The sequence below is a fragment of the Lithobates pipiens genome, unplaced genomic scaffold (assembly GCF_037356315.1).
Source record: "Lithobates pipiens isolate NorthernLeopardFrog02 unplaced genomic scaffold, aLitPip1_a1.2 Scaffold_23, whole genome shotgun sequence".
In the NCBI taxonomy this organism is placed as follows: domain Eukaryota; kingdom Metazoa; phylum Chordata; class Amphibia; order Anura; family Ranidae; genus Lithobates; species Lithobates pipiens.
This window is the reverse complement of record NW_027507785.1, coordinates 164462112-164482760: the sequence shown is the minus strand read 5'-3', so window position 1 is coordinate 164482760 and position 20649 is coordinate 164462112. Positions and strand designations below refer to the sequence as shown.

The 20649-nt window shown below is 44.1% G+C and overlaps 1 protein-coding gene across 6 annotated transcripts in view; it reads left to right on the top strand.

Annotated features, from left to right (window-relative positions):
- ATRIP (ATR interacting protein) overlaps nucleotides 1-20649 on the top strand; it is a 266310-nt gene that overhangs the window by 67792 nt on the left and 177869 nt on the right. For all 6 annotated transcript variants that reach the window (XM_077452541.1, XM_077452542.1, XM_077452537.1 and 3 more), the window contains 2 exons: nucleotides 7876-8046; nucleotides 8799-8902. In XM_077452541.1, the coding sequence (XP_077308667.1) occupies nucleotides 7876-8046; nucleotides 8799-8902 (275 nt within the window). The remainder of the gene's footprint in view (nucleotides 1-7875; nucleotides 8047-8798; nucleotides 8903-20649) is intronic.

Here is a 20649-nt window from a genome sequence, read left to right as displayed (position 1 = left end):
CAAAACCATAGAGAAGGTGAGTATAATATGTTTTATTAAAAAAAACAAAATAAGGTTTACATTTTACTTTCAGTTCACCACATACATTACAATCTCCCTGCTACTATGCAAGGGCTCAAGACCTGCACAGATGTGATCCTAGCCTTACAGAAATCAGTTGTGCATGACGGTCTAATGCCGCATACGCACGATCGGAATTCCGGACAGAAAAATACTTTTCATCAGAAAATGCGACAGTGTGTATGCTCCATCGGACTTTAGCTGTCCGAATTTCCACCAGCCACAAATTGATAGCATGTTCTCAATTTTCCAGATGAAAAAACTTTCTATTGGAAATTCCGATCGTGTGTATGCAATTCCGACATGCCAAAAATCACGCATGCTCAGATTCAACTACGAGATGGAAGCTATTGGCTACTGGCTATTGAACTTCCTTTTTCTAGTCCAGTCGTATGTCACCACGTTCTAAACGATCGGAATTTGGTGTGACCGTGTGTAGACAAGACAGCTTGAGCGGAATTCCGTCGGGAAAACCATCAGAGCTTTTTCCGACGAGAATTCCGATTGTGTGTACGCGGCATTGGGAAGTTCAGAAGTGTCTCTTTATGTGTTGGATTGTACAGTCTGGCTTTACAATCGCTATACTAAATGATGGGGAGGATGACAACCCTAACAGGCAATTATTGGGTCTCTAGGAACAGACTGTAGAATATTTGTATTTGTTTCATTTAAACAAGCTCCTTCTCCAGTGCCACGAGCATCAGCCTCCAGGCACTGGCGGTTCAAGAGGTAAACCTCGGCGTCAACCCCAAGGACAAATGGGTGACTTCTTAAATAGCTCTAGGGTACAAGCTAGAGTTCCGAGAGTGCCTGTCTCCTTGCTTTCTCAGATCAAACATTCCCAAGGATCCAGAGAAAAAGAAGCCTCTATCAAGCATCGGGACCGTTTTTTTTTTGTTTTGTTTTATCTCAAAAAGTGATCTTGGTGGTCCTTATGCAGGAGCAGGGATTGGGGTTTTATTCAAATCTTTTCACAGTGCCAAAACCAAATGGAGATATCAGACCCATTCTTGATCTCAAAGATCTAAACTGGTTCTAAAATATCCACTCTTTCTGCATGGAGTCAATCCGATCAGTAGTTTTCATCCTACAAGAAAGAGAACTTCTGGTGTCAATCGACATTAAGGGTGCATAGCTCCATGTACCGATTTTCCCTGCACACCCAGAAGTATTTACTCTTCATTTTCAGTTTGTAGCTCTGCCTTTCTGTCTAACTACTGCACCTCGAGTTTTTAAAAAGGCCCTGACCCTTCCTCTAGCCAGATTATGGGCCCAAGGTATAACGATTATAATGTACCTAGACAATCTACTCTTGATAGACCAGTCGGTAGCACGCTTAGGCCAAAGCATAACCACAGTCAGCTACCTGGAATACGTAGGTTGGATCCTCCTTAAAAACATCAAGGAGACTAGAATACTTAGGTCTAATCATTGATACAGCCCAGAAAAAGGTATTCTTGCCCCAGGCAAAGATCAGTGACATAAAGGAACTGATTGATGTGGTAAAGGCAAAGAAGAATCCTTCCAATCGACTTTGCATTAGGTTGTTGCGAAAGATGGTGGCTTCATTCAAAGCCGTTTCTTATGCTCAGTTTCATTCGAGGCTGCTGCAAAACAGTCTCCTATCTGCTTGGAACAAGAATGTCCAAGCGTTAGATTTCCCAATGCGTCTTTCTCCAAGGGTGCAGCGGAGCCTCGGTTCGTGGTTAACCAAGAATCTGCAGAAGGGAACATTTTTCCTACCAGTTACCTGGAAGGTGGTAACAGATGCCAGCCTTTCAGATTGGGGAGCAGTCCCGGAGGTGGCGACTGCCCAAGGGAAATGGTCCAGATCAGAAATTGCCTAACCCATCAACATTCTAGAAATTCGGGTAGCACACTTGGTCCTGAGGGCCTGGGTGATTAGATGATTAAAGAGTTTGCAACAGTGGCAAAAAGAAAATTGGGACTTTATATGAAGCATAGCTAAGAACAAAAAGGTTTGAAATCACGTGATCATGGGCTCCAAAAAATAAACATTAAATCAGAAAGATAACATGATAATATAATTCAATAAGATCTCAGCAGTTTATTGTTACATGATAATGGCATAATTGATAAACAAAGAAAAAAATAAAATAATAAAAAATAATAAATAAAATAATTATCTTGATACACAGTAATAAAGTAATAATAATTCATGAATAACATGATTCAGTTGATAATAATAAAGTATAAAACCAATCTATGGGTAATAGAGACATTGGTACACGGTAATGTAATTATACTGCTTCATAAACAACAGTCATGTAATCAATAAAAGAAAAAAATAAATAAAATATAAGATTAAATAAATAAATAAAATAAATAAATATAAATGATAAATTAATATCACTAATTCGGAGTCTCAAGATCACATGATGTTGAAGGTGTAGCATAAGGCTAAGGCTCTACGCGTTTCGTGGGGACTCCCACTCTTCAGGAGCAATAAGACTGGTGCAATAATCTATGATAAGAAGTAGAAAATTACCAGATGAACAGTTGCTGGACAAAAACGGGAAAAAAGGGCAAGAATATGCTAGACGCTCTTACCTATAATTACATAAAAGTGTAAAAGTAATAATAATAATATTGTTCAGGGTAGAGGATGCCATGGGGGAATCAAAGCCTCCCCCGGAGCTGAGGCCGCACAAATGGGGACACATCGAGGCGCAGGGTAGCAGCATGAGGAACACCAATAGCGACTATTTAATGATGGGGTGTAGTTACCAATAGCTGTGAATGTTCTGTGGAGAGAATGAATAGTAATGAGTGTATGAAACCTATTTCGTGTGACGATGCAGAAAAAACAACAAGAACATCATTAAAAAAAAAAAAAAAAAACATCAAGTAAAAAACTGGTGAATAAAAAATGTAATTTCCTGAAAGTGAAGTGTTATGTACCTTACCATCTAAGTAAGACATCATGGGGTCCCGTGTGAAGTGAACAGGAAGGGGGATAATGCGGTGTGTGCTCCTACAACATGCTGTCCCATTGCCAAGAATTAGCCACAATGTGCCGCCAACACCACGCGGCGTTATGAAGCAGAGGGAGGAGGAGCAAGGCCAACCCCCGGACGCCTGGCGTCACTAAGCAGTCGGCGCTCAACGTTTTTTCTTTGTTTATCAATTATTCCATTATCATGTAACAATAAACTGCTGAGATCTTATTGAATTATATTATCTTTCTGATTTAATGTTTATTTTTTGGAGCCCATGATCACGTGATTTCAAACCTTTTTGTTCTTAGCTATGCTTCATATAAAGTCCCAATTTTCTTTTTGCCACTGTTGCAAACTCTTTACATATAACAGGGATGGAGGTAGATGAATCTATTAATTCGTTACCTCATATAAAGTCCCACTAATCCCGTCCTCCCCCTTTTTCCTGATTAGATGATTAGATTTACGGAATTGTCCTGTCAGGATCCAATTCGAAAATGCCACAGTAGTGGCCTATATCAATCACCAAGGGGGCACGAGAAGTTGTGCGGCCAAGAGAGGGTAATCATATCCTAACTTGGGCAGAAAACAATGTACCTTGCCTATCCGCAGTCTTCATTTCAGGAATAGAAAATTGGCAGGTAGACTATTTGAGTCGTCAGCAGTTGTTCCCGGGAGAGTGCGCCCTTCACCCCAATGTATTCCTGGTGATATGCCGGAGATGGGGGGTCCCGGACTGTAGATCTGTTTGCGTCAAGGTTCAACAAACAGATCGATAACTTTGTATCAACAAGGGATCCACTTGCATGCAAAACGGATGCCTTGGTGTTCCCATGAAATCAGTTCTCACTGATTTATGCATTCCCTCCTATTCTGCTGCTTCCGCATTTCTTCGCAGGGTCAAGCAGAAAGGGAAGCCAGGGATTCTTGTGGAACCAGCATGGCCCAAAATGTCCTGGTATGCAGAGATCATAAGAATGGTGGTAGTGGAACCATGGACACTACCACCACGTCCAGACCTTCTCTTGCAAGGTCTGGTATTCCATCCTACCTTACAAATGCTAAATTTAACAGTTGGGCTATTGAGACCCACATTTTGAAGAAGCGTGGGCTATCAGATTCTGTGGTATCTACCTTGATTAATGCAAGGAGACTGGCCTCCAGAATCATATAGTGTCTGGAAGGCATATGTCTCCTGGTATGAATCCAGGGGTTGGCACCCCAGGAAGTATGTCATTAGCAGAATCCTTGACTTTCTCCAGATAGTACTCAAGGCCAGCTTCATCTGTAACTCTATCAAAGGCCAGTTCTCGGCATTATCTGTATTGTTTCAGTGACCACTTGCTTTGCATGCTCTTATTCAGGGGGTAACACGTCTTTATCCTCCGGTTAGGTCACCCCTGAACCCTTGGGACTTTAATTTAGTCCTGTCAGCATTGCAGAAACAGCCTTTTGAACATATTCCCTTTGATCCTTCTGACAAGGAAACCAATTTTTCTGGTAGCCATATCTTCTGAAAAAAGGGTATCAGTTGGCTGCTCTTTCTTGTAAAGAGCCATATTTAATTATTCACAAGGATAGGGTAGTATTTCGTCCTCATCCTAGATTTCTACTGAAGGTAGTGTCAGGTTTTCATTTAAACAGGGATATTCTGCTTTCATTATTTCCAGAACCCTGCTCTACAGAAGAGAAATCACTACATTCTGGATGTGGTGAGAGCAGTTAAAGTCTGCTTGAAGGCGACTGCTCAGATTCAAAAAACAAATGTTTTGTTTGTGTTGCCAAAAGTCCTAAAAAAGGGCAGGCAGCATCGAAATCTACTATTTCTAAATGGATTTGACAAGTAATTGTTCAAGTCTATGGTTTGAAGAGGAAGATTTCACCTGCTCAAATCAAAGCACACTCCACCAGGCTGTTAGTGCTTTGTGGGCAGTGCATCACCAAGCCTCCATGGCTCAAATCTGCAAGGCCGCAGCTTGATCTTCGGTCCATACATTTACCTGATTCTATCAGTTGGATGTAAAAAGACGTGAGGTTATTTCCTTTGGTCATAGTGTGCTTAAGGCAGCAATAAAAGTCCTCTGGTCTCGCGGTGCCCTACATTTGTTGTGTCTCCCTCCTCTCCAACTGCATTGCTCTGGGACATCCCACATAGTAACTACTTTATAACAGCTGACCTGTAAAATACTTTTATTGGAGTACATCACGGGACACAGAGGTCCATCCCCTTTTCTAATGCATGTATATTGCTTTTCTATAAAAAAAAAGAAAGAGAAGAGTTACGGGCTAGACCTCGTTTCTTCCGCCACAAGGCCTGAAAATACACTTTTAATGCATCCAGTTCCATAGCCTGCCCCAGCAAGGAACATTCCAGTGGAGCTCAGCATAGCACAACTTTACTCGTGACCAACACCTAAGACACTGGCGAAAAAACTGACCTTCTCCCAGTAATGTGAGGGGTTATATAGGGAGTGGACTTGTCTTAGGGTGTGCCAGTGTCCATCACCTGAAGGTGGCCTATAACCCACATATTAATCGAAAACCCCCTAGGAGTGGGATTTTAATGGCACTACCAAAACACAAATGTATCATACAAAGAAAAATTGATTTATTGTACATAGTAGAAAAATACATAAAAAATACATTGTATACAAAAAATGCGGATGCATGGTGATACAAGCACAAAGAATGGACCTAGACAAAGTGCATCAGCCTGAACCCAACAACGTTTCAGAGATTCTCCTTCATCAGGGGTTAGTTGCAGGGAAGAACTATCTATAAAATGAAAATACAGAGTCATTAACCAAAGAGGAGACTATTGTGTTGTATGTACATAAATCATAATTTGGTGGTCATTAAAGTATTGCATCATAATTTGTACTTACATCCCAGTCACTTAGCAAAATGTATCTCAGCATCCAAAAAATTTTAAAAACAACAATAGGATTCAAGCAGCATGGGATTGTCCACAGGGAGCATTTGTTCACCTACCAAGAGTCTGCTCCATGGAGGATCTTTAATAGATCTACTATATTTTAAAAAACAAACCTTTTTTTTCTTCTTACGATTGCCCTTTGGGGCTTTCTATATTATTTTTCAGGACTTAATTTTCTGCCTTGAAAAACAGTCTTGTTGAGATCCTTTATCCATGGATCTTGGATCTCTCCCCCCGCTGCTGCTCACCTGTATGCTAATGAATTCTGAGACTTAGGTGGGTGTTTTGTCCATACTTATAATGGGGATTTTCCTGTTAATTTTTTTTATTTTTTTTCCTTTTTTATTTTTATACAGATTCCAAATTGTCTGGTACCTCAGTGCACATACTGACTTCCTGGTGGTCCGGATTCCGGGCCCCTGGTTGACAGGGGGACAGGCCTTAGGGGGATTTGCTTATCCTCTTTTTGTGCGGCCCGCCATTGCTGTTTTTTTTTTTTTTTTTTTGGTTTATGCACATACAACACAATAGTCTCCTCTTTGGTTAATGACTCTGTATTTGCATTTTATAGATAGTTCTTCCCTGCAACTAACCCCTGATGAAGGAGAATCTGTTGTATCTCTGAAACGTTGTTGGGTTCAGGCTGATGCACTTTGTCTAGGTCCATTCTTTGTGTTTGTATCACCATGCATCCGCATTTTTTGTATATAATGTATTTTTATGTATTCTACTATGTACAATAAATCAATTTTCCTTTGTATGATACATTTGTATTTTGGTAGTGCCATTAAAATTCCACTCCTAGGGGGTTTTTGATTATTTAATTATGGGATGCGGCACACCTGTGTTCTAACAACCCAATCAGGACCCTGTTTCTATAACCCACATAGTGATGTACTCCAAGAAAATGATTTTACAGGTAAGCTGTTATAAAAATCCTATTTTTTTTTTTTTTTGTCCACCATAAATGGCATTCTTCTCTCTGTCAAGCACAGATCTAGGGTTCTCCAAAGTCAGTCAACCTCCGTTCTGTTGCGCTTACAAGGGTTTTGCTTCAGCAGGGTTGTGGCTGCATCTAACTCAAATTCCAGTCGAGAAATCTGCATCTGCCTCCCTCTTTTTCCGGTGGGATACATATTGAATTGGGTAGCCTTGGACTGCGTTTTGAACAGAGTCCACATTAAGTTGAAAGTATTCTGTTGAGCAAAGTCATAAATCTTCTAAGGAAGACTGAGTAGGGAATCATTTAGACACCAGGAAGATGGAGGTTTTAGCACAAATGAGTTGCAGATAGCAAGAATTGGGTCACGGCCATACAAAAGGACAGTTAAGATAGTGTGGCAGGCAATACCTGGGGAATAAACTGTCTAGGAACAAAAACATGGTCAATTCTGGAGTAGCTAAAATGTGGGTGAGAGTAATGCGTATAATCCTTAAATCCTTGGCAATAGCCCTGGTTCATTTGCTGTCATTTCATTGCTTTTAGGCACACCAGTGTGGAGATACATCCCTCATCAAAATCCCTATTTTCTACTCAGGTAGCCATTACACAATCTACTGTAGTATAAATAACTGAGCAATGATGCATATTTTTTCTCCAGTGAGTGAGGGGAAATCTTGCAACACAGGCAGAAGTGGAAATGCTTTTTTAAATGTAATAGAACCTGTCAGATATTTTCTGACTTCTCATTCCCTGTTGAAGATTTTTTATTTCTCCCTGTCTGCTAAAACCTGGCAAAGGTTCTAACCATTCCCCATTCTATACAAATCTAAGGGAAAAAATGTTTTGGATAAGGATGCACTTTGAGCAGAGAACAAAAGCTTTAAAATGCACTTGTTTTATTAAGCATAGTAATATATATTTTTTTTTAAATAATTAACATAAGGCTTATTCACAGATACCTTCTCTCAATTTTTCAGCTCACTGCTCTTCAAGATGAACTATTGGTGAAGAATGGCGAAATTAAAGTCTTGAGAGATGCACTTCATCAAACAGAGTACAGCCTGGAACATCAGAAAACTGCACATGTACAATTGGAAAATGAGAGGACTCAGCTACAAAATGAGAAGGAAAAGGAATTTCTTAAAAAAGTATGTATCGGGGAATGTGTTGTATGCGACTAGACGCAATATATAAATGGTGTAATGAAAAATCGAATTGTTTTTATGATTATTTTTGTTTGGAAGTTTTAAATTTCTATATAAATTGTCTACATAACATTTACTTAATATTATCCATTATGGTGGTTGGTGTTTAAAGGAGAGCTTCAGTCAGATGTGCCAAAAGTAAAAGTCAGCGGCTACAAATACTGTAGCTGCTGACTTAATAAACAGACACTTGCCTGCCAAAGGATCCAGTGCTATCCTCAACCGAGCGATTCTTTACCGGTCTTTGAGTCCCTGGCGGTAGCATCTTAACTTTGGATAGCAGGTGGTGACTGCTTGTGGCTTCAAAGCTGGCTGTGCATGCGCAAGCCGCACTACACTTTGTAAATATTCCCACAGCCTTCTGGGACCTGTGATGTTTCCCAGGGAAGGTTGTGGGCAGGGAGGGGGGGGGGAGGAAAGCTTCTACTCAGATTTTGTAGGCGAGCGGGAGCGGGAATCAGTCGAAGCTAGGTGCCCGATCTCCCATTCCCCACTCAAAAAAATAACATAAACCAAATGTGGCGGAGGAAGCTGAAGAGTGGAACGTCCCCTTTTATGTAAAGCTCCATCTTAAGAAGTTAAGACAGGTCTTTACTGATTAGTAGCTATATTTTAGCATAGATTGGTAACACTTAAAATCTAAAACAATGCATTTTTCTTTTCTTAAATACAACGGTGTGTCCTTTTTGTTATAGGTTCAGTCACTGCAGTCAGAATTGCAGTTTAAAGAGGCAGAGATGAATGAACTGAAGTCAAAATTACAGAGCTGTGAGCGAAGGACTGCTTTCCCCCAAGTTAGGTACGTGGTTACTTTGGCAGTACGTAAAGAAGTTAACCAATTTGCATATACTTGCATATATACAGTATCTCACAAAAGTGAGTACACTCCTCACATTTTTGTGAGTATTTTATAACTTTTTACGTGACAACACTGAAGAAATTACACTTTGCTACAATGTAAAGTAGTGAGTGTACAGCTTGTATAACAGTGTATATTTTCTGTCCCGTCAAAATAACACAACACACAGCCATTAATGTCTAAACCACTGGCAGCAAAAGTGAGTACACCCCTAAGTGAAAATGTCCAAATTGGGCCCAATTTGCCATTTTTCCGCCCTGGTGTCACGTGACTCGTTAGTGTTACAAGGTCTCATGAGTGAATGGGGAGCAGGTGTGGTAAATTTGGTGTCATCTCTCTCATACTGGTCACAGGAAGTTCAACATGGCACCTCATGGCAAAGAACTCTTTGAGGATCTGAAAAAAAAGAATGTATGCTCATCATAAAGATGGCCTAGGCTATAAGAAGTTTGGCAAGACCCTGAAACTGAGCTGCAGCATGGTGGCTAAGACCATACAGCGGTTTACCAGAACAGGCTCCACTCAAAACAGGCCTCACCATGGTCGACCAAAGAATTTGAGTTCATGTGCTCAGCGTCATATCCAGAGGTTGTCTTTGGGAAATAGATGTATGAGTGCTGCCAGCATTGGTGCAGAGGTTGAAAGGGTGAGGGGGGTCAGCCTGTCAGTGCTCAGACCATACGCCGCACACTGCATCGAATTGGTCTGCATGGCTTTTGTCCCAGAAGGATGCCTCTTCTAAAGATGATGCACAAGAAAGCTCACAGTTTGCTGAAGACAAGCAGACTAAGGACATGGATTACTGGAACATGCCCTGTGGTCTGATGAGACCAAGATAAACTTATTTGGTTCAGATGGTGTCAGTATCTCACAAAAGGAAGTACACCCCTCATTTTGTAAATTTTATTATATCTTTTCATGTGACGACACTGAAGAAATTACACTTTGATGCAATGTAAAATAGTGAGTGTACAGCTTGTATAACAGTCAATTATTAAATTTTTTTATGAAAAGTTTTTATTTTGAATAAGACAAAAAATAACAAAAACAATGTTACATTCTCGACAATCCACATACAGGTGATACTCGAAAAATTTGAATATCGTGCAAAAGTTAATTTATTTCACTAATGCAACTTAAAAGGGGAAACTAATATGAGATAGACTCATTACATGCAAAGCAAGATAGTTCAAGCCGTGATTTGTCATAATTGTGGTGATTGTGTCTTACAGCTCGTGAAAGCCCCAAATCCACAACCTCAGAAAATTTGAATAATGTGAAAGGGTACAATATTCTAAGTTCAAAGTGTCCCACTCTAATCAGCTAATTAAGCCATAACACCTGCAAAAGGGTTCCTGAGCCTTTAAATGGTCTCTGTCTGGTTCAGTAGGAATCACAATCATGGGAAGGACTGCTGACCTGACAGTTGTGCAGAAAACCATCATTGATACCCTCCATAAGGAGGGAAAGCCTCAAAAGGTAATTGCAAAAGAAGTTTGATGTTCCCAAAGTGCTGTATCAAAGCACATTAATAGAAAGTTATGTGGAAGGAAAAAGCATGGAAGAAAAAGGTGCACAAGCAGCAGGGATGACCGCAGCCTGGAGAGGATTGTCAGGAAAAGGCCATTCAAAAGTCTTGGGACTTTCACAAGGAGTGGACTGAGGCTGGAGTCAGTGCATCAAGAACCAAAACACACAGACGCATCCTGGACATGGGCTTTTAAATGTGGTATTCCTCTTGTCAAGCCACTCCTGAACAACAAACATCAGAAACGTCTTACCTGGGCTAAAGAAAAAAACGACCTGGTTGCTCAGTGGTCCAAAGTCCTCTTTTCTGATGAGAGCAAATTTTGCATCTCATTTGGAAATCAAAGACCCAGAGTATGGAGAAAGAATGGAGAGGCACACGGCAAGATGATTGAGGTCCAGTGTGAAGTTTCCACAGTGTTTGTTGATTTGGGGAGCCATGTCATCTGCTGATGTTGGTCCACTGTGCTTCATTAAGTCCAGGGTCAACGCAGCCCTCTACCAGTAGATTTTGGGGCACTTCATGCTTCCTTCCACAGACTAGCTCTATGTGGATGCTGACTTCATTTTCCAGCAGGACTTGGCACCTGCCCACACTGCCAAAAGCACCAAAACCTGGTTCAATGACCGTAGGATTACTGTGCTTGATTGGTCAGAAAACTTGCCTGACCTGAACCCCATAGAGAATCTGTGGGGCATTGCCAAGACAAAGATGAGAGACATGAGACCAAACAATGCAAAACAACTGAAGACCACTATTGAAGCATCCTGGTCTTCCATAACACCTCAGCAGTGCCACAGCCTGATGGCTTCCATGCCATGCCGCATTGAGGCAGTAATTGCTGCAAAAGGGGCACAAACCAAGTACTGATTAAATATGCATGCTTATACTTTTCACAGGTCCGATATTGTTCTATGTACAATCCTTGTTTTATTGATTGCATGTAATATTCTAATTTTCTGAGATTGTAGATTTGGGGTTTTCATGAGCTGCAAGCCATAATCATCACAATTATCAAAATCATGGCTTTAACTATCTTGCTTTGCATGTAATGAGTCTCTCTCATATATTCGTTTCAACTTTTAAGTTGCATTAGTGAAATAAATTTACTATTGCATGATATTCAAATTTTTCAAGTATCACCTGTATATAGTTTAGACAATAGAAACCTTAAAGCACTAATCGTAATCAAGGTTATAAGTCAGGCTTTGCGAGTTAAGTACATTTCCTACAAGGTATGTATAAAATACAAGGAAGTGACATTGTAGTACTATATAGGCTAGTGGAGCTGTACCTGGGGACCCAGCCAGTTTTGGGTCTGATCAGATGGAACCATTAAAGGAGGGTCCAGATGGGTTGGGTACGAGTCTGAATCTACATTGACTTCAGGCTGTTAAGGGGGTGGGGGGGGGCTGCTGCCCTGTAAATGTACTTTTCTGCCAATCTCCAGCTATTTAGTGCCTGAGTTCAAACCCTACTCCAGAGTTAGCCACAGCTCCTTAACCCATGCCGCCCAGATCCTCAATTTTTTTGGGGCATTTACATCCCAAATAAGTTAATTTATACATAGATCCACCAGGGATCTCTGTTGCTGTACCAATTGGGGGGGGGGGGGGGGGGTTTATTTCATTTTTGCAGGATTTCTTTCCTAGCATAGAAGGCTGTGTAGAATACAAATAATTTTCCTAGTGCCTCCGTGGCAGCATGCTGGTGATAGAGCTCCGCCTCGACTCCTCCCTCAGGACTAGTGAATAGCATAAATTAAAGGCATGGTCCTTCCCCCAACATGCTCCTTTTTTTTTTTTTTTCCCCCTCATACCTCTTGCACTGGCGAAGAGTAGCAGTACGTCCATACCTCTGCCTTTGGCAGTGCCCACTGGGTTTAGCCTTTTCCATGCACAGTCCCTCCTTGGGCCGCTCACAGCGCTGATAAGACTGGGAACCCCTTTGTGAATCTGTTGTGGTCTTCTCGCAGAGTTTCTTCACAGGAACGCAGTCTGCCACCACATCCTATGATGAATGCAAAGGAGTCACAAAAGAATCTGCTCCCATTTTCCCAGGCTTGTGGTTTTCGTTTTATTTTAAAGCATATGTTCTCTCGCTCCTTTTTTTTTTTTTTTTTTTTCCTCTTCCCTCCCCTCTTCTTTTTTTTTTTTTCCCCTTTTAAAAAAAAAAAGGTTTTCATCTTACTGGTCTGCTTTATGGTGTCTTTTGTCCCGTCATGCTCCCATTACTGTGTCCTTAAGCTGTGCTCATCTACTCCATGTTCAGCGGGGGGCTGCAGGTGCCTTGTTTTTTTTTTCCTTATTCATCTTGCCCGGCAGAAGAACAGTGCTGGCCGGTGTCCCCGGCGCTATGTTGCGCCTTACCAAACCCAGGGCAAGGTAGAGTTCCGTCCGATGATCTGTACTGCTCGTGGCCAGCTCTACTGCGCATGTGTGGGCGCATGCGTGGTGATTCAGTGGCCATTTTGGTGTCTGGAAAAAGGGCCAGTTTTGCCCTTTCTTTCCAGAATTAACTATCAGTGGTGGTTCATGGGATTAGCCCATCCACCTAGAGTGTATTTAAGGTCAGCATCAGGGTTAGCTGTCAGTCTCCTCAGCTGTGCCCTGCTAGGTTTCTCTCACTATGCTCTGTGGTAGGTATTCTTTTACTTAAAAAAATAAAAATAAAATAATAATTAAAAAGTGTGTTCTTTAAAAAAAAAAAAAAAATCCATAGTTCCATTTCCCCTTCTTGCTATATTTCCGCAGCTGATCCTTTTGCCCAACTCCGCAATGAGCCAATTATCTCGCAACAAAGATCCTCCTACTTCTATTAGGTATGAGGCCAACTATACGTGAGTATTAAAAATAAAAATAAAATGTGCACTCGCTGGCCTAACATGGATTTCTTAAATCGTGGCCCTGTGCACCCCAAGAGGTCCAGAAAATCCTCAAGACACCGTGATGAGGACAGCCCAGACCGCAGGTCTCATTCTTCAGGTCGTAGGTCCCATTCTTCACATCATAGATCAGAGAGGTCAAGATCCAGAAGATGAGACCGGTCGCCCTCTCCTAGAACCTATACAACAAAGGAAAGCTGGACATGTGGGGCTACACCACTACGGGACAAAGTGGTCAGTAAGGACTGTTTTCCAGACAATGTGTCCAACCGCGAGCTAGAAAGTCTACAGGTTGTGGACCTGCTCAAAAGAACAATGAAGGACTCCTTCTCTGAGCTTGCAGCTTTGGTCCCCACTCAGCTAGTTCCACAGATGTCCCAGGTTCAAGATACAGAACCTAATCTTCCTGGTCCTTCAGCAGTCAGTACTCCTCTCCTTCCATCAGGCCTACCGGCTAGAGATTCTCCACCTGAAGACCTTCCGGGGGACTCTTCAGAAGTCAGAACCTTCTGGCTTCAGTCATTCTTTAGTGAAGCCATTCATCCAGGCAGTCAAAACTGCAATAACCTGGGAAGATGCAGAAGAGCTTCCCCAAGAATCTAAGAGCTACTTTCCCATTCCTCCAAAAGGAAGCATGTTCTCTTCCCGTTGATGGGCGAGATTAGTCAAGTCATTCCGAATGAATGCTCAAAGACTGATCAAAAAAACTTTCACTGGGCTGTTTCAATAAACTATATCCCTTACCAGAATCAGGAACGCAGTCGTTAAACTCCATGCTAGTGGTGAACGCGTCGGTGGTGCGACACGCAAAAAATATAACTCTGCCAATGGAGAAATCTGCTTCCTTCAAGGACCCTCTAGACAGGCGAATCAACCTGGACCTCAATAATATTGAGAGGGCTTTGCATCAGTATGTCCCCAAGGAGGATATAATTAAAGCCTTGGAAGAGCTTAGGTTATCGGCAGACTTTGTCGGGGTAGCGGCCATTGACACGATTAGATGCTCAGCAAGGTCCATGCTGCACTCAGTAATGGTGAAGAGGACCGTGTGGCTGAAACCCTGGACGGCTGACTTAATGTCCAAACAAAACTGGTGCAAAATCCCATTTAATGGGAAAGCATTATTCGGAGACAAAAGGGATAACACTATCTCCAGGTTGCCAGGCGGAAAGTCCAATATGCTTCCCCAAGATGGAAGGATGAAAAGATCTAGAGGGGTTTTTTTCTAGGTTCCGCCATTCGAATCCTAGGGATTTTAGGCAACCAAGGCAGCCCAGAGACAACAGAAGAGCTTGGAAAGGCACTCGGGCATCCTTTTTGAACAGAAAGATGAAGGCCCTTCCGGCTCCACAGGAGCAGAACCAGTCTTTTTCATGCCAGATTAGCCCAGACACGCCTGGTGGGAGCCAGGCTAAAGTTTTTTTTCCAGTCTGGGCTGACCAATGCCAGGATCCCTGGGTCCTGTGAGCAATTCAATTGGGGGGGGGGGGGCACTTGGAGTTTCTCTCATCCTCCACCTCAGAATTCTTTCAAATGAACAGAGATTCCATCCTCTCCACTGAAAGCTCTTGTTCTAAAACACTCTCATAACATCACTCCAGCTTCAGGGGACGTCTGAGTGCTTCGCAAGCTTCTACTCTACCCAATTTCTGGTTCCAAAGAGGACAGGCGAGTGGAGGCCTGTGATGGATTTAAAGAGGCTCAACCGGTACATGCACCCTGAAAGCTTCAAAATGGAATCCCTGCAAACAATTATTTAGGCAGTCCAGCCATCAGATTGGATGATTTCAGTCAATCTGCAGGATGCGTACCTACACGTTCCAATTCTACCTGCTTTTCAAAAGGTCCATCCCACCTACAGTTTCAAGCCCTGCCTTTCAGTCTGTGCACCCCCCCCCCCCCCCCCGGGTATTCACCAAGATAAAGAGAAAAGAGGGGGCACCAGCCTTGTGCTTGTTTTCCTTTTTTTTTTTTTTTTCTCCCCCCTGGGCGACAGTCTAACCAGTCCTCGGTATGGCCTCTGCAGTTTGGTCTGTGTGAATTTCGTGGCGACTAATGTTCTGTGTCATGGACGAACGGCGCACAGGAAGTGACGCTGAACTTGCCCTCTGCATGTGCCTGGAGCACAAACATGGCAGCTTGCGTTCCAGGCTCTTTTTTGGATTGACTGCCGCAGCACAGCCTGGGACTTGAAATTTGGTGTGCGCCGAATGGCGCTAAGTAGATGTTCTTGTGCCTGCCCCTTGTCTTGCGCTTGGAACGCAAAATGGCAATGTGCATTCCAGGCTGGTTAATGAAAGATGGATTACTATCAGTACAATGTATCTTGTGGGCATATGGATACTTGTGGTGGCACAACTCCCATGTGCGGTAAGTTTATGTATAGCTTTCCTTAAAGGGGGTGCTGTCAACCCGGGTGTTCCTTTCCTCCCCCCCCCCCCCCCCTGGATTTTTTTGCAGCTGGTAGCCCAGCCCAGCTGAGCTGAGTGGGAGTGGCCTAGGTTTCAGTCTAATTGTGTGCAGGTGCTTATGTGCATACACATGTGATTTTAGTTATTTAACTGTGAGTGCTTTTCGGCATTAATACAGGGACTGCTGAAGGAGAGCCCACTACTTGGCTATGAAGAAGTGGGGTCGATCCCCTCGAAACACATAGAGTGGTGTGAGCTCCTTTGTGACCTCCGGAGAGTCCTGTTCGTCTGGTATTAGATGCTGCCACTTGATGACTACTCTTACTGTCTTACTGCAAGATTTTATATGATTGTTTGTGAGTAGTTTTCTTTTTATGTATTCAATAAATATGTACCTAAAGGTTAATGCACAAGGCTGGTGCGCCCTCTTTTTCTCTTTTTTCTTTTTTTGACTTCTAGGGTTCCCCACCCTTGAGGGCAGCAATGCCAATGTGTGTTTTTTCATAGCGGGTCTGGTGTTCCACCTATGCGTAGGAGTGCTTTTGTTTTTTGTTTTTATAATATTTACCAAGATACTAATATCCACTCTGGTTCCCCTATGGGAGAAGGGCTTGAGGATATACCGCTATTTTGTCGGCATCCTCCTCCTAGCAAATAATCCGGATCAGTTGGTATAACACCGAGACATTCTTCTACAGTCCCTAAGAGAGCTAGGTTGGCTGATAAACTCAGAAAAAAGTCAACTAACCAACACAGCAGATGGTCTATCTGGGTGCAATGTTCGACACTCAGGAGGGGACATTATGATTACCATCTCCAAAGATGAGCATCGTCATCCAGAGAATGTTCAAGATCATCCGGAGCCCGTATCTGATGGCTTCACAATGTCTGAACCTCGTTGGCACAATGTCTGCCTGCATACCGCTAATTCCTTGGGCCCATTGGCACTTTAGGTATTTCCAGACGGGTTTCTTGGCGCAGTGGAAGAAACGACGACTATCTGACGATCCTGCTGATGGGAGTAATGCGCAGGAGTCTTCACTGGTGGACCTTTCCAGAAAACCTCTCCAAACCTCGTCACCTGGGCTCCCTCCCCTGGATCACAATTACATCCGACACAAGCGGATAAGGCTGGGGAGCCCATTTCGGGGAAACCGGGATACAGGGAAGATGGTCCTGTTCCACCCAGGGAGTGGTATCAAACATCTTGGAGATGAGGGCAGCATTCTTGGTCTTGACTTCATTGGCATCTCAAATCAGAGGCCAGAGAATACTTCTATGCCTGGACAACAGGGCAGCTGTCGCGTATATGCAAAAGCAGGGGGGCACTCGCAGCAGAACACTCCTTAGCGAGGTAGAGCCGATTATGCTCTGGGCAGAGAAGAACCTCAACCTCCGAGCGATGTATCTTCCGGGAAGGTTGAACACGGAAGCAGACATGCTGTCAAGGAACTTCCTTGACAATGAGTGGGCCCTTCATCCCCATGTCTTGCATCAAATTGCCAGCCTTTGGGATCCCCCTCTGTTTGCCACTCCGGAGAATGCCAATCTGGCCAGGTTCTTCATTCGCCTGCTGCATACACAAGCCGAGGAAATGGATGCCCTGTCATGTCCTTGGAGGTATGCCTTTCCTCCCTGGCCATTAATATTCAAGTTCCTCCTGAGGCTCCTTGGAGAGTCAGTCCAGGTGCTGGCAGTACTTCCATAGTGGCCTAAGAGACCCTGGTTTCCTCTAGCCATCCGCCTTAGTGTGAGCTCTCCAATTGGAATCCCTCCTTTCCCTCCAACTTCTGTCGCAGGGCAGTCTAGTTCATCTAAACCCTCAGAAGTTGAATCTTCCAATCTGGAGGTTGAGAGGCGAAGGTTTGAGTCCCTAGCATGTTCCCCAGGGGTCATAACAACCCTTCTAAGAGACAGAAAACTGGCAACCAAGGCCATATATTCAAGAATCTGGGACAAGTTCTTGTCATTTGCTACCACAAATGGATTTGATCCAATCCTTTCTTCTGCTTCCAATGTTCTAGGTTTTCTTCAGACAGGACCTTGATCCGGGGCTTGGTCTAAGCTCCCTAAAGTGCAGGTAGCAGCAATCTCTCCCGCAACAAATAAAAGATGCGCAGAAGATCCTTTTATTAATGTATTAAAGATACGCCTACCTGTCAGACGGTCTTTTCCTAAATGGGATTTGTCCCTGGTCCTTGAAGTTATATCTGACCATCCCTTTGCTGCAGTGGAACAAGTAGCAATATGGAACCTGACTCTGAAAACCGCTTTCCTGCTAGCCATTACATCTGGCAGAAGGATTTCGTAACTTTACTCTTTAGGGATCGGTGACGACCAGATCTCCTCCTTCCCTGATAGATTGGATCTTCGTCCCTTTCGGGGGTTCATACCTAAGGTCGCTACTCCAAGCCACCTGTTGGAACCTTGAGCACTGCCAGTGTTAACTGAAACAGATGTCACAGTCTGGACATATCCAGAGTGCTCAGGGCCTACCTAGAAGCCACCAGACCCATCAAACTCTGAGAGACTTATCATTGTACCATTCGGTAAATACCGGGGCAAAGAAGCTTCCATCAGAACGCTGGCATCTTGGATTGTAAAGTTAATCCAGAAGACCTACAGGGTGAGCATTATCCCACCCATGTCAGCTAGTTAGTTATCACCAGTATGCTGCCATGGAGGCACCAGGAAAATGGAAAATTATGTCATGCTTACCGTAATTTCCCTTTCCTGGTGCCTATCCATGGCAACATACGCTCCCATGCTCGTATTCTATATTACGGAGAATGTTGGGGGAGGGACCATGCCTTCAATTTATGCTATTCACTAGTCCTGAGGGAGGAGACGAAGTTGAGCTCTATCACCAGTATGCTGTCATGGATAGGCACCAGGAAAGGAAAATTCCGGTAAATATGATACAATTTTCCGTTTTGTCTCCAGTGTATCAAAAATAGCCAGGAGCAATGGTATCAGGTCGCAGGGAACCTGTAGCTTTCAAATTGAGTTGATATCCTTAACCAGTTGCCGACCGCCGCACGACGATGTACGTCGACAGCATGGCACGGGCAGGCATATTGGCGTACATGTACGTCCCTTGCCTCCCGCGGGTCGGGGGCCCGATCGGGCCCCCGCCCGGTGCCTGCGGCGGTCGGTTTTCGTCCGGGAGCGATCCGGGACGAGGGGGCGGCCATTCATTCATGGCCACCCCCTCGCGATCGCTCCCGACGAATAGGAATCCCCCGTGACATCACTTCCTCTCCTGTAATGTAAACACAGGAGAGGAAGTGATGTATTCTCTCTTCCGTGTCGGTATTTTTCGTTCCGACACGGAGGAGAGCGGATCGGTGAGTTGCACCAACACTCTACACACACAGTAGAACATGCCAGGCACACTCACACCCCCCCTTTACCCCCCGATCACCCCCCCAATTACCCCTGCCCCCCAGTCACAGTGACACCAATGTCATTTTTTTTTTTTTTTTTTGCATTGGTGTCATTTGTGACTGTAATAACTGTTAGGGCAGTTAGAGTTAGCCCCCTTTAGTTCTAATGTACCCCCCTAACCCCCCCAATAAAGGTTTAACCCCGTGATCACCCCCCGTCGCAAGTGTCACTAAGGCTGGGTTCACATTGCAGCGGTTTATGAGAACGAATGTGATTCGCACCGCACTGCAGTGCAAATCACATCCGATCTCTGTGCGATTCGAGTTCAGCCATTCGCCGCACCCGCCGCAAATTCGCACGGGACCCTTTTTTGGCCCGCAGCAGAATCGGATCGCATGGGTGTTCACACCATGCGATCCGAGTTTGCAGATCGCACTGCGATATGCGAACTGATCTGGGGTTGTCAGTAACATTTCACTGACACTCCCAGCAGTTCGCATAGGGCAGTGTGAACTGCCGCCGGGAGGCATGCGATGCGGGAACCCGCCGCGGATTTGCGGCGTTTCCGCATTGCTCCAGTGTGAACCCAGCCTAATAAGCGATCATTTTTCTGATCGCCGTATTAGTGTCACAGGTGACGCTAGTTAGGCAGGTAGGTATTTAGGTTCGCCGCAGCTTTTTATAGCGCCAGGGACCCCCATATACTACCGCATAAAGCCCCCTGATTGCCCCCTAGTTAACCCTTTCACCAGTGATCACCATATAACTGTTACAGGTGACGCTGGTTGGTTAGTTATTTTTTATAGTTTCAGGGCACCCGCCATTTATTACCTAATAAAGGTTTAACCCCCTGATCACCCGGCGGGTGTCATTTGTGACTAATAACTGTTAGGGCAGTTAGGGTTAGCCCCCTTTAGTTCTAAGGTACCCCCCTAACCCCCCCAATAAAGGTTTAACCCCGTGATCACCCCCCGTCGCCAGTGTCACTAAGGCTGGGTTCACATTGCAGCGGTTTATGAGAACGGATGTGATTCGCACCGCACTGCAGTGCAAATCACATCCGATCTCTGTGCGATTCGAGTTCAGCCATTCGCCGCACCCGCCGCAAATTCGCACGGGACCCTTTTTTTGGCCCGCAGCAGAATCGGATCGCATGGGTGTTCACACCATGCGATCCGAGTTTGCAGATCGCACTGCGATATGTGAACTGATCTGGGGGTGTCAGTAACATTTCACTGACACTCCCAGCAGTTCGCATAGGGCAGTGTGAACTGCCGCCGGGAGGCATGCGATGCGGGAACCCGCCGCGCATTCGTGGCGTTCCCGCATCGCTCCAGTGTGAACCCAGCCTAATAAGCGATCGTTTTTCTGATCGCTGTATTAGTGTCACAGGTGACGCTAGTTAGGCAGGTAGGTATTTAGGTTCGCTGCAGCTTTTTATAGCGCCAGGGACCCCCATATACTACTGCATAAAGCC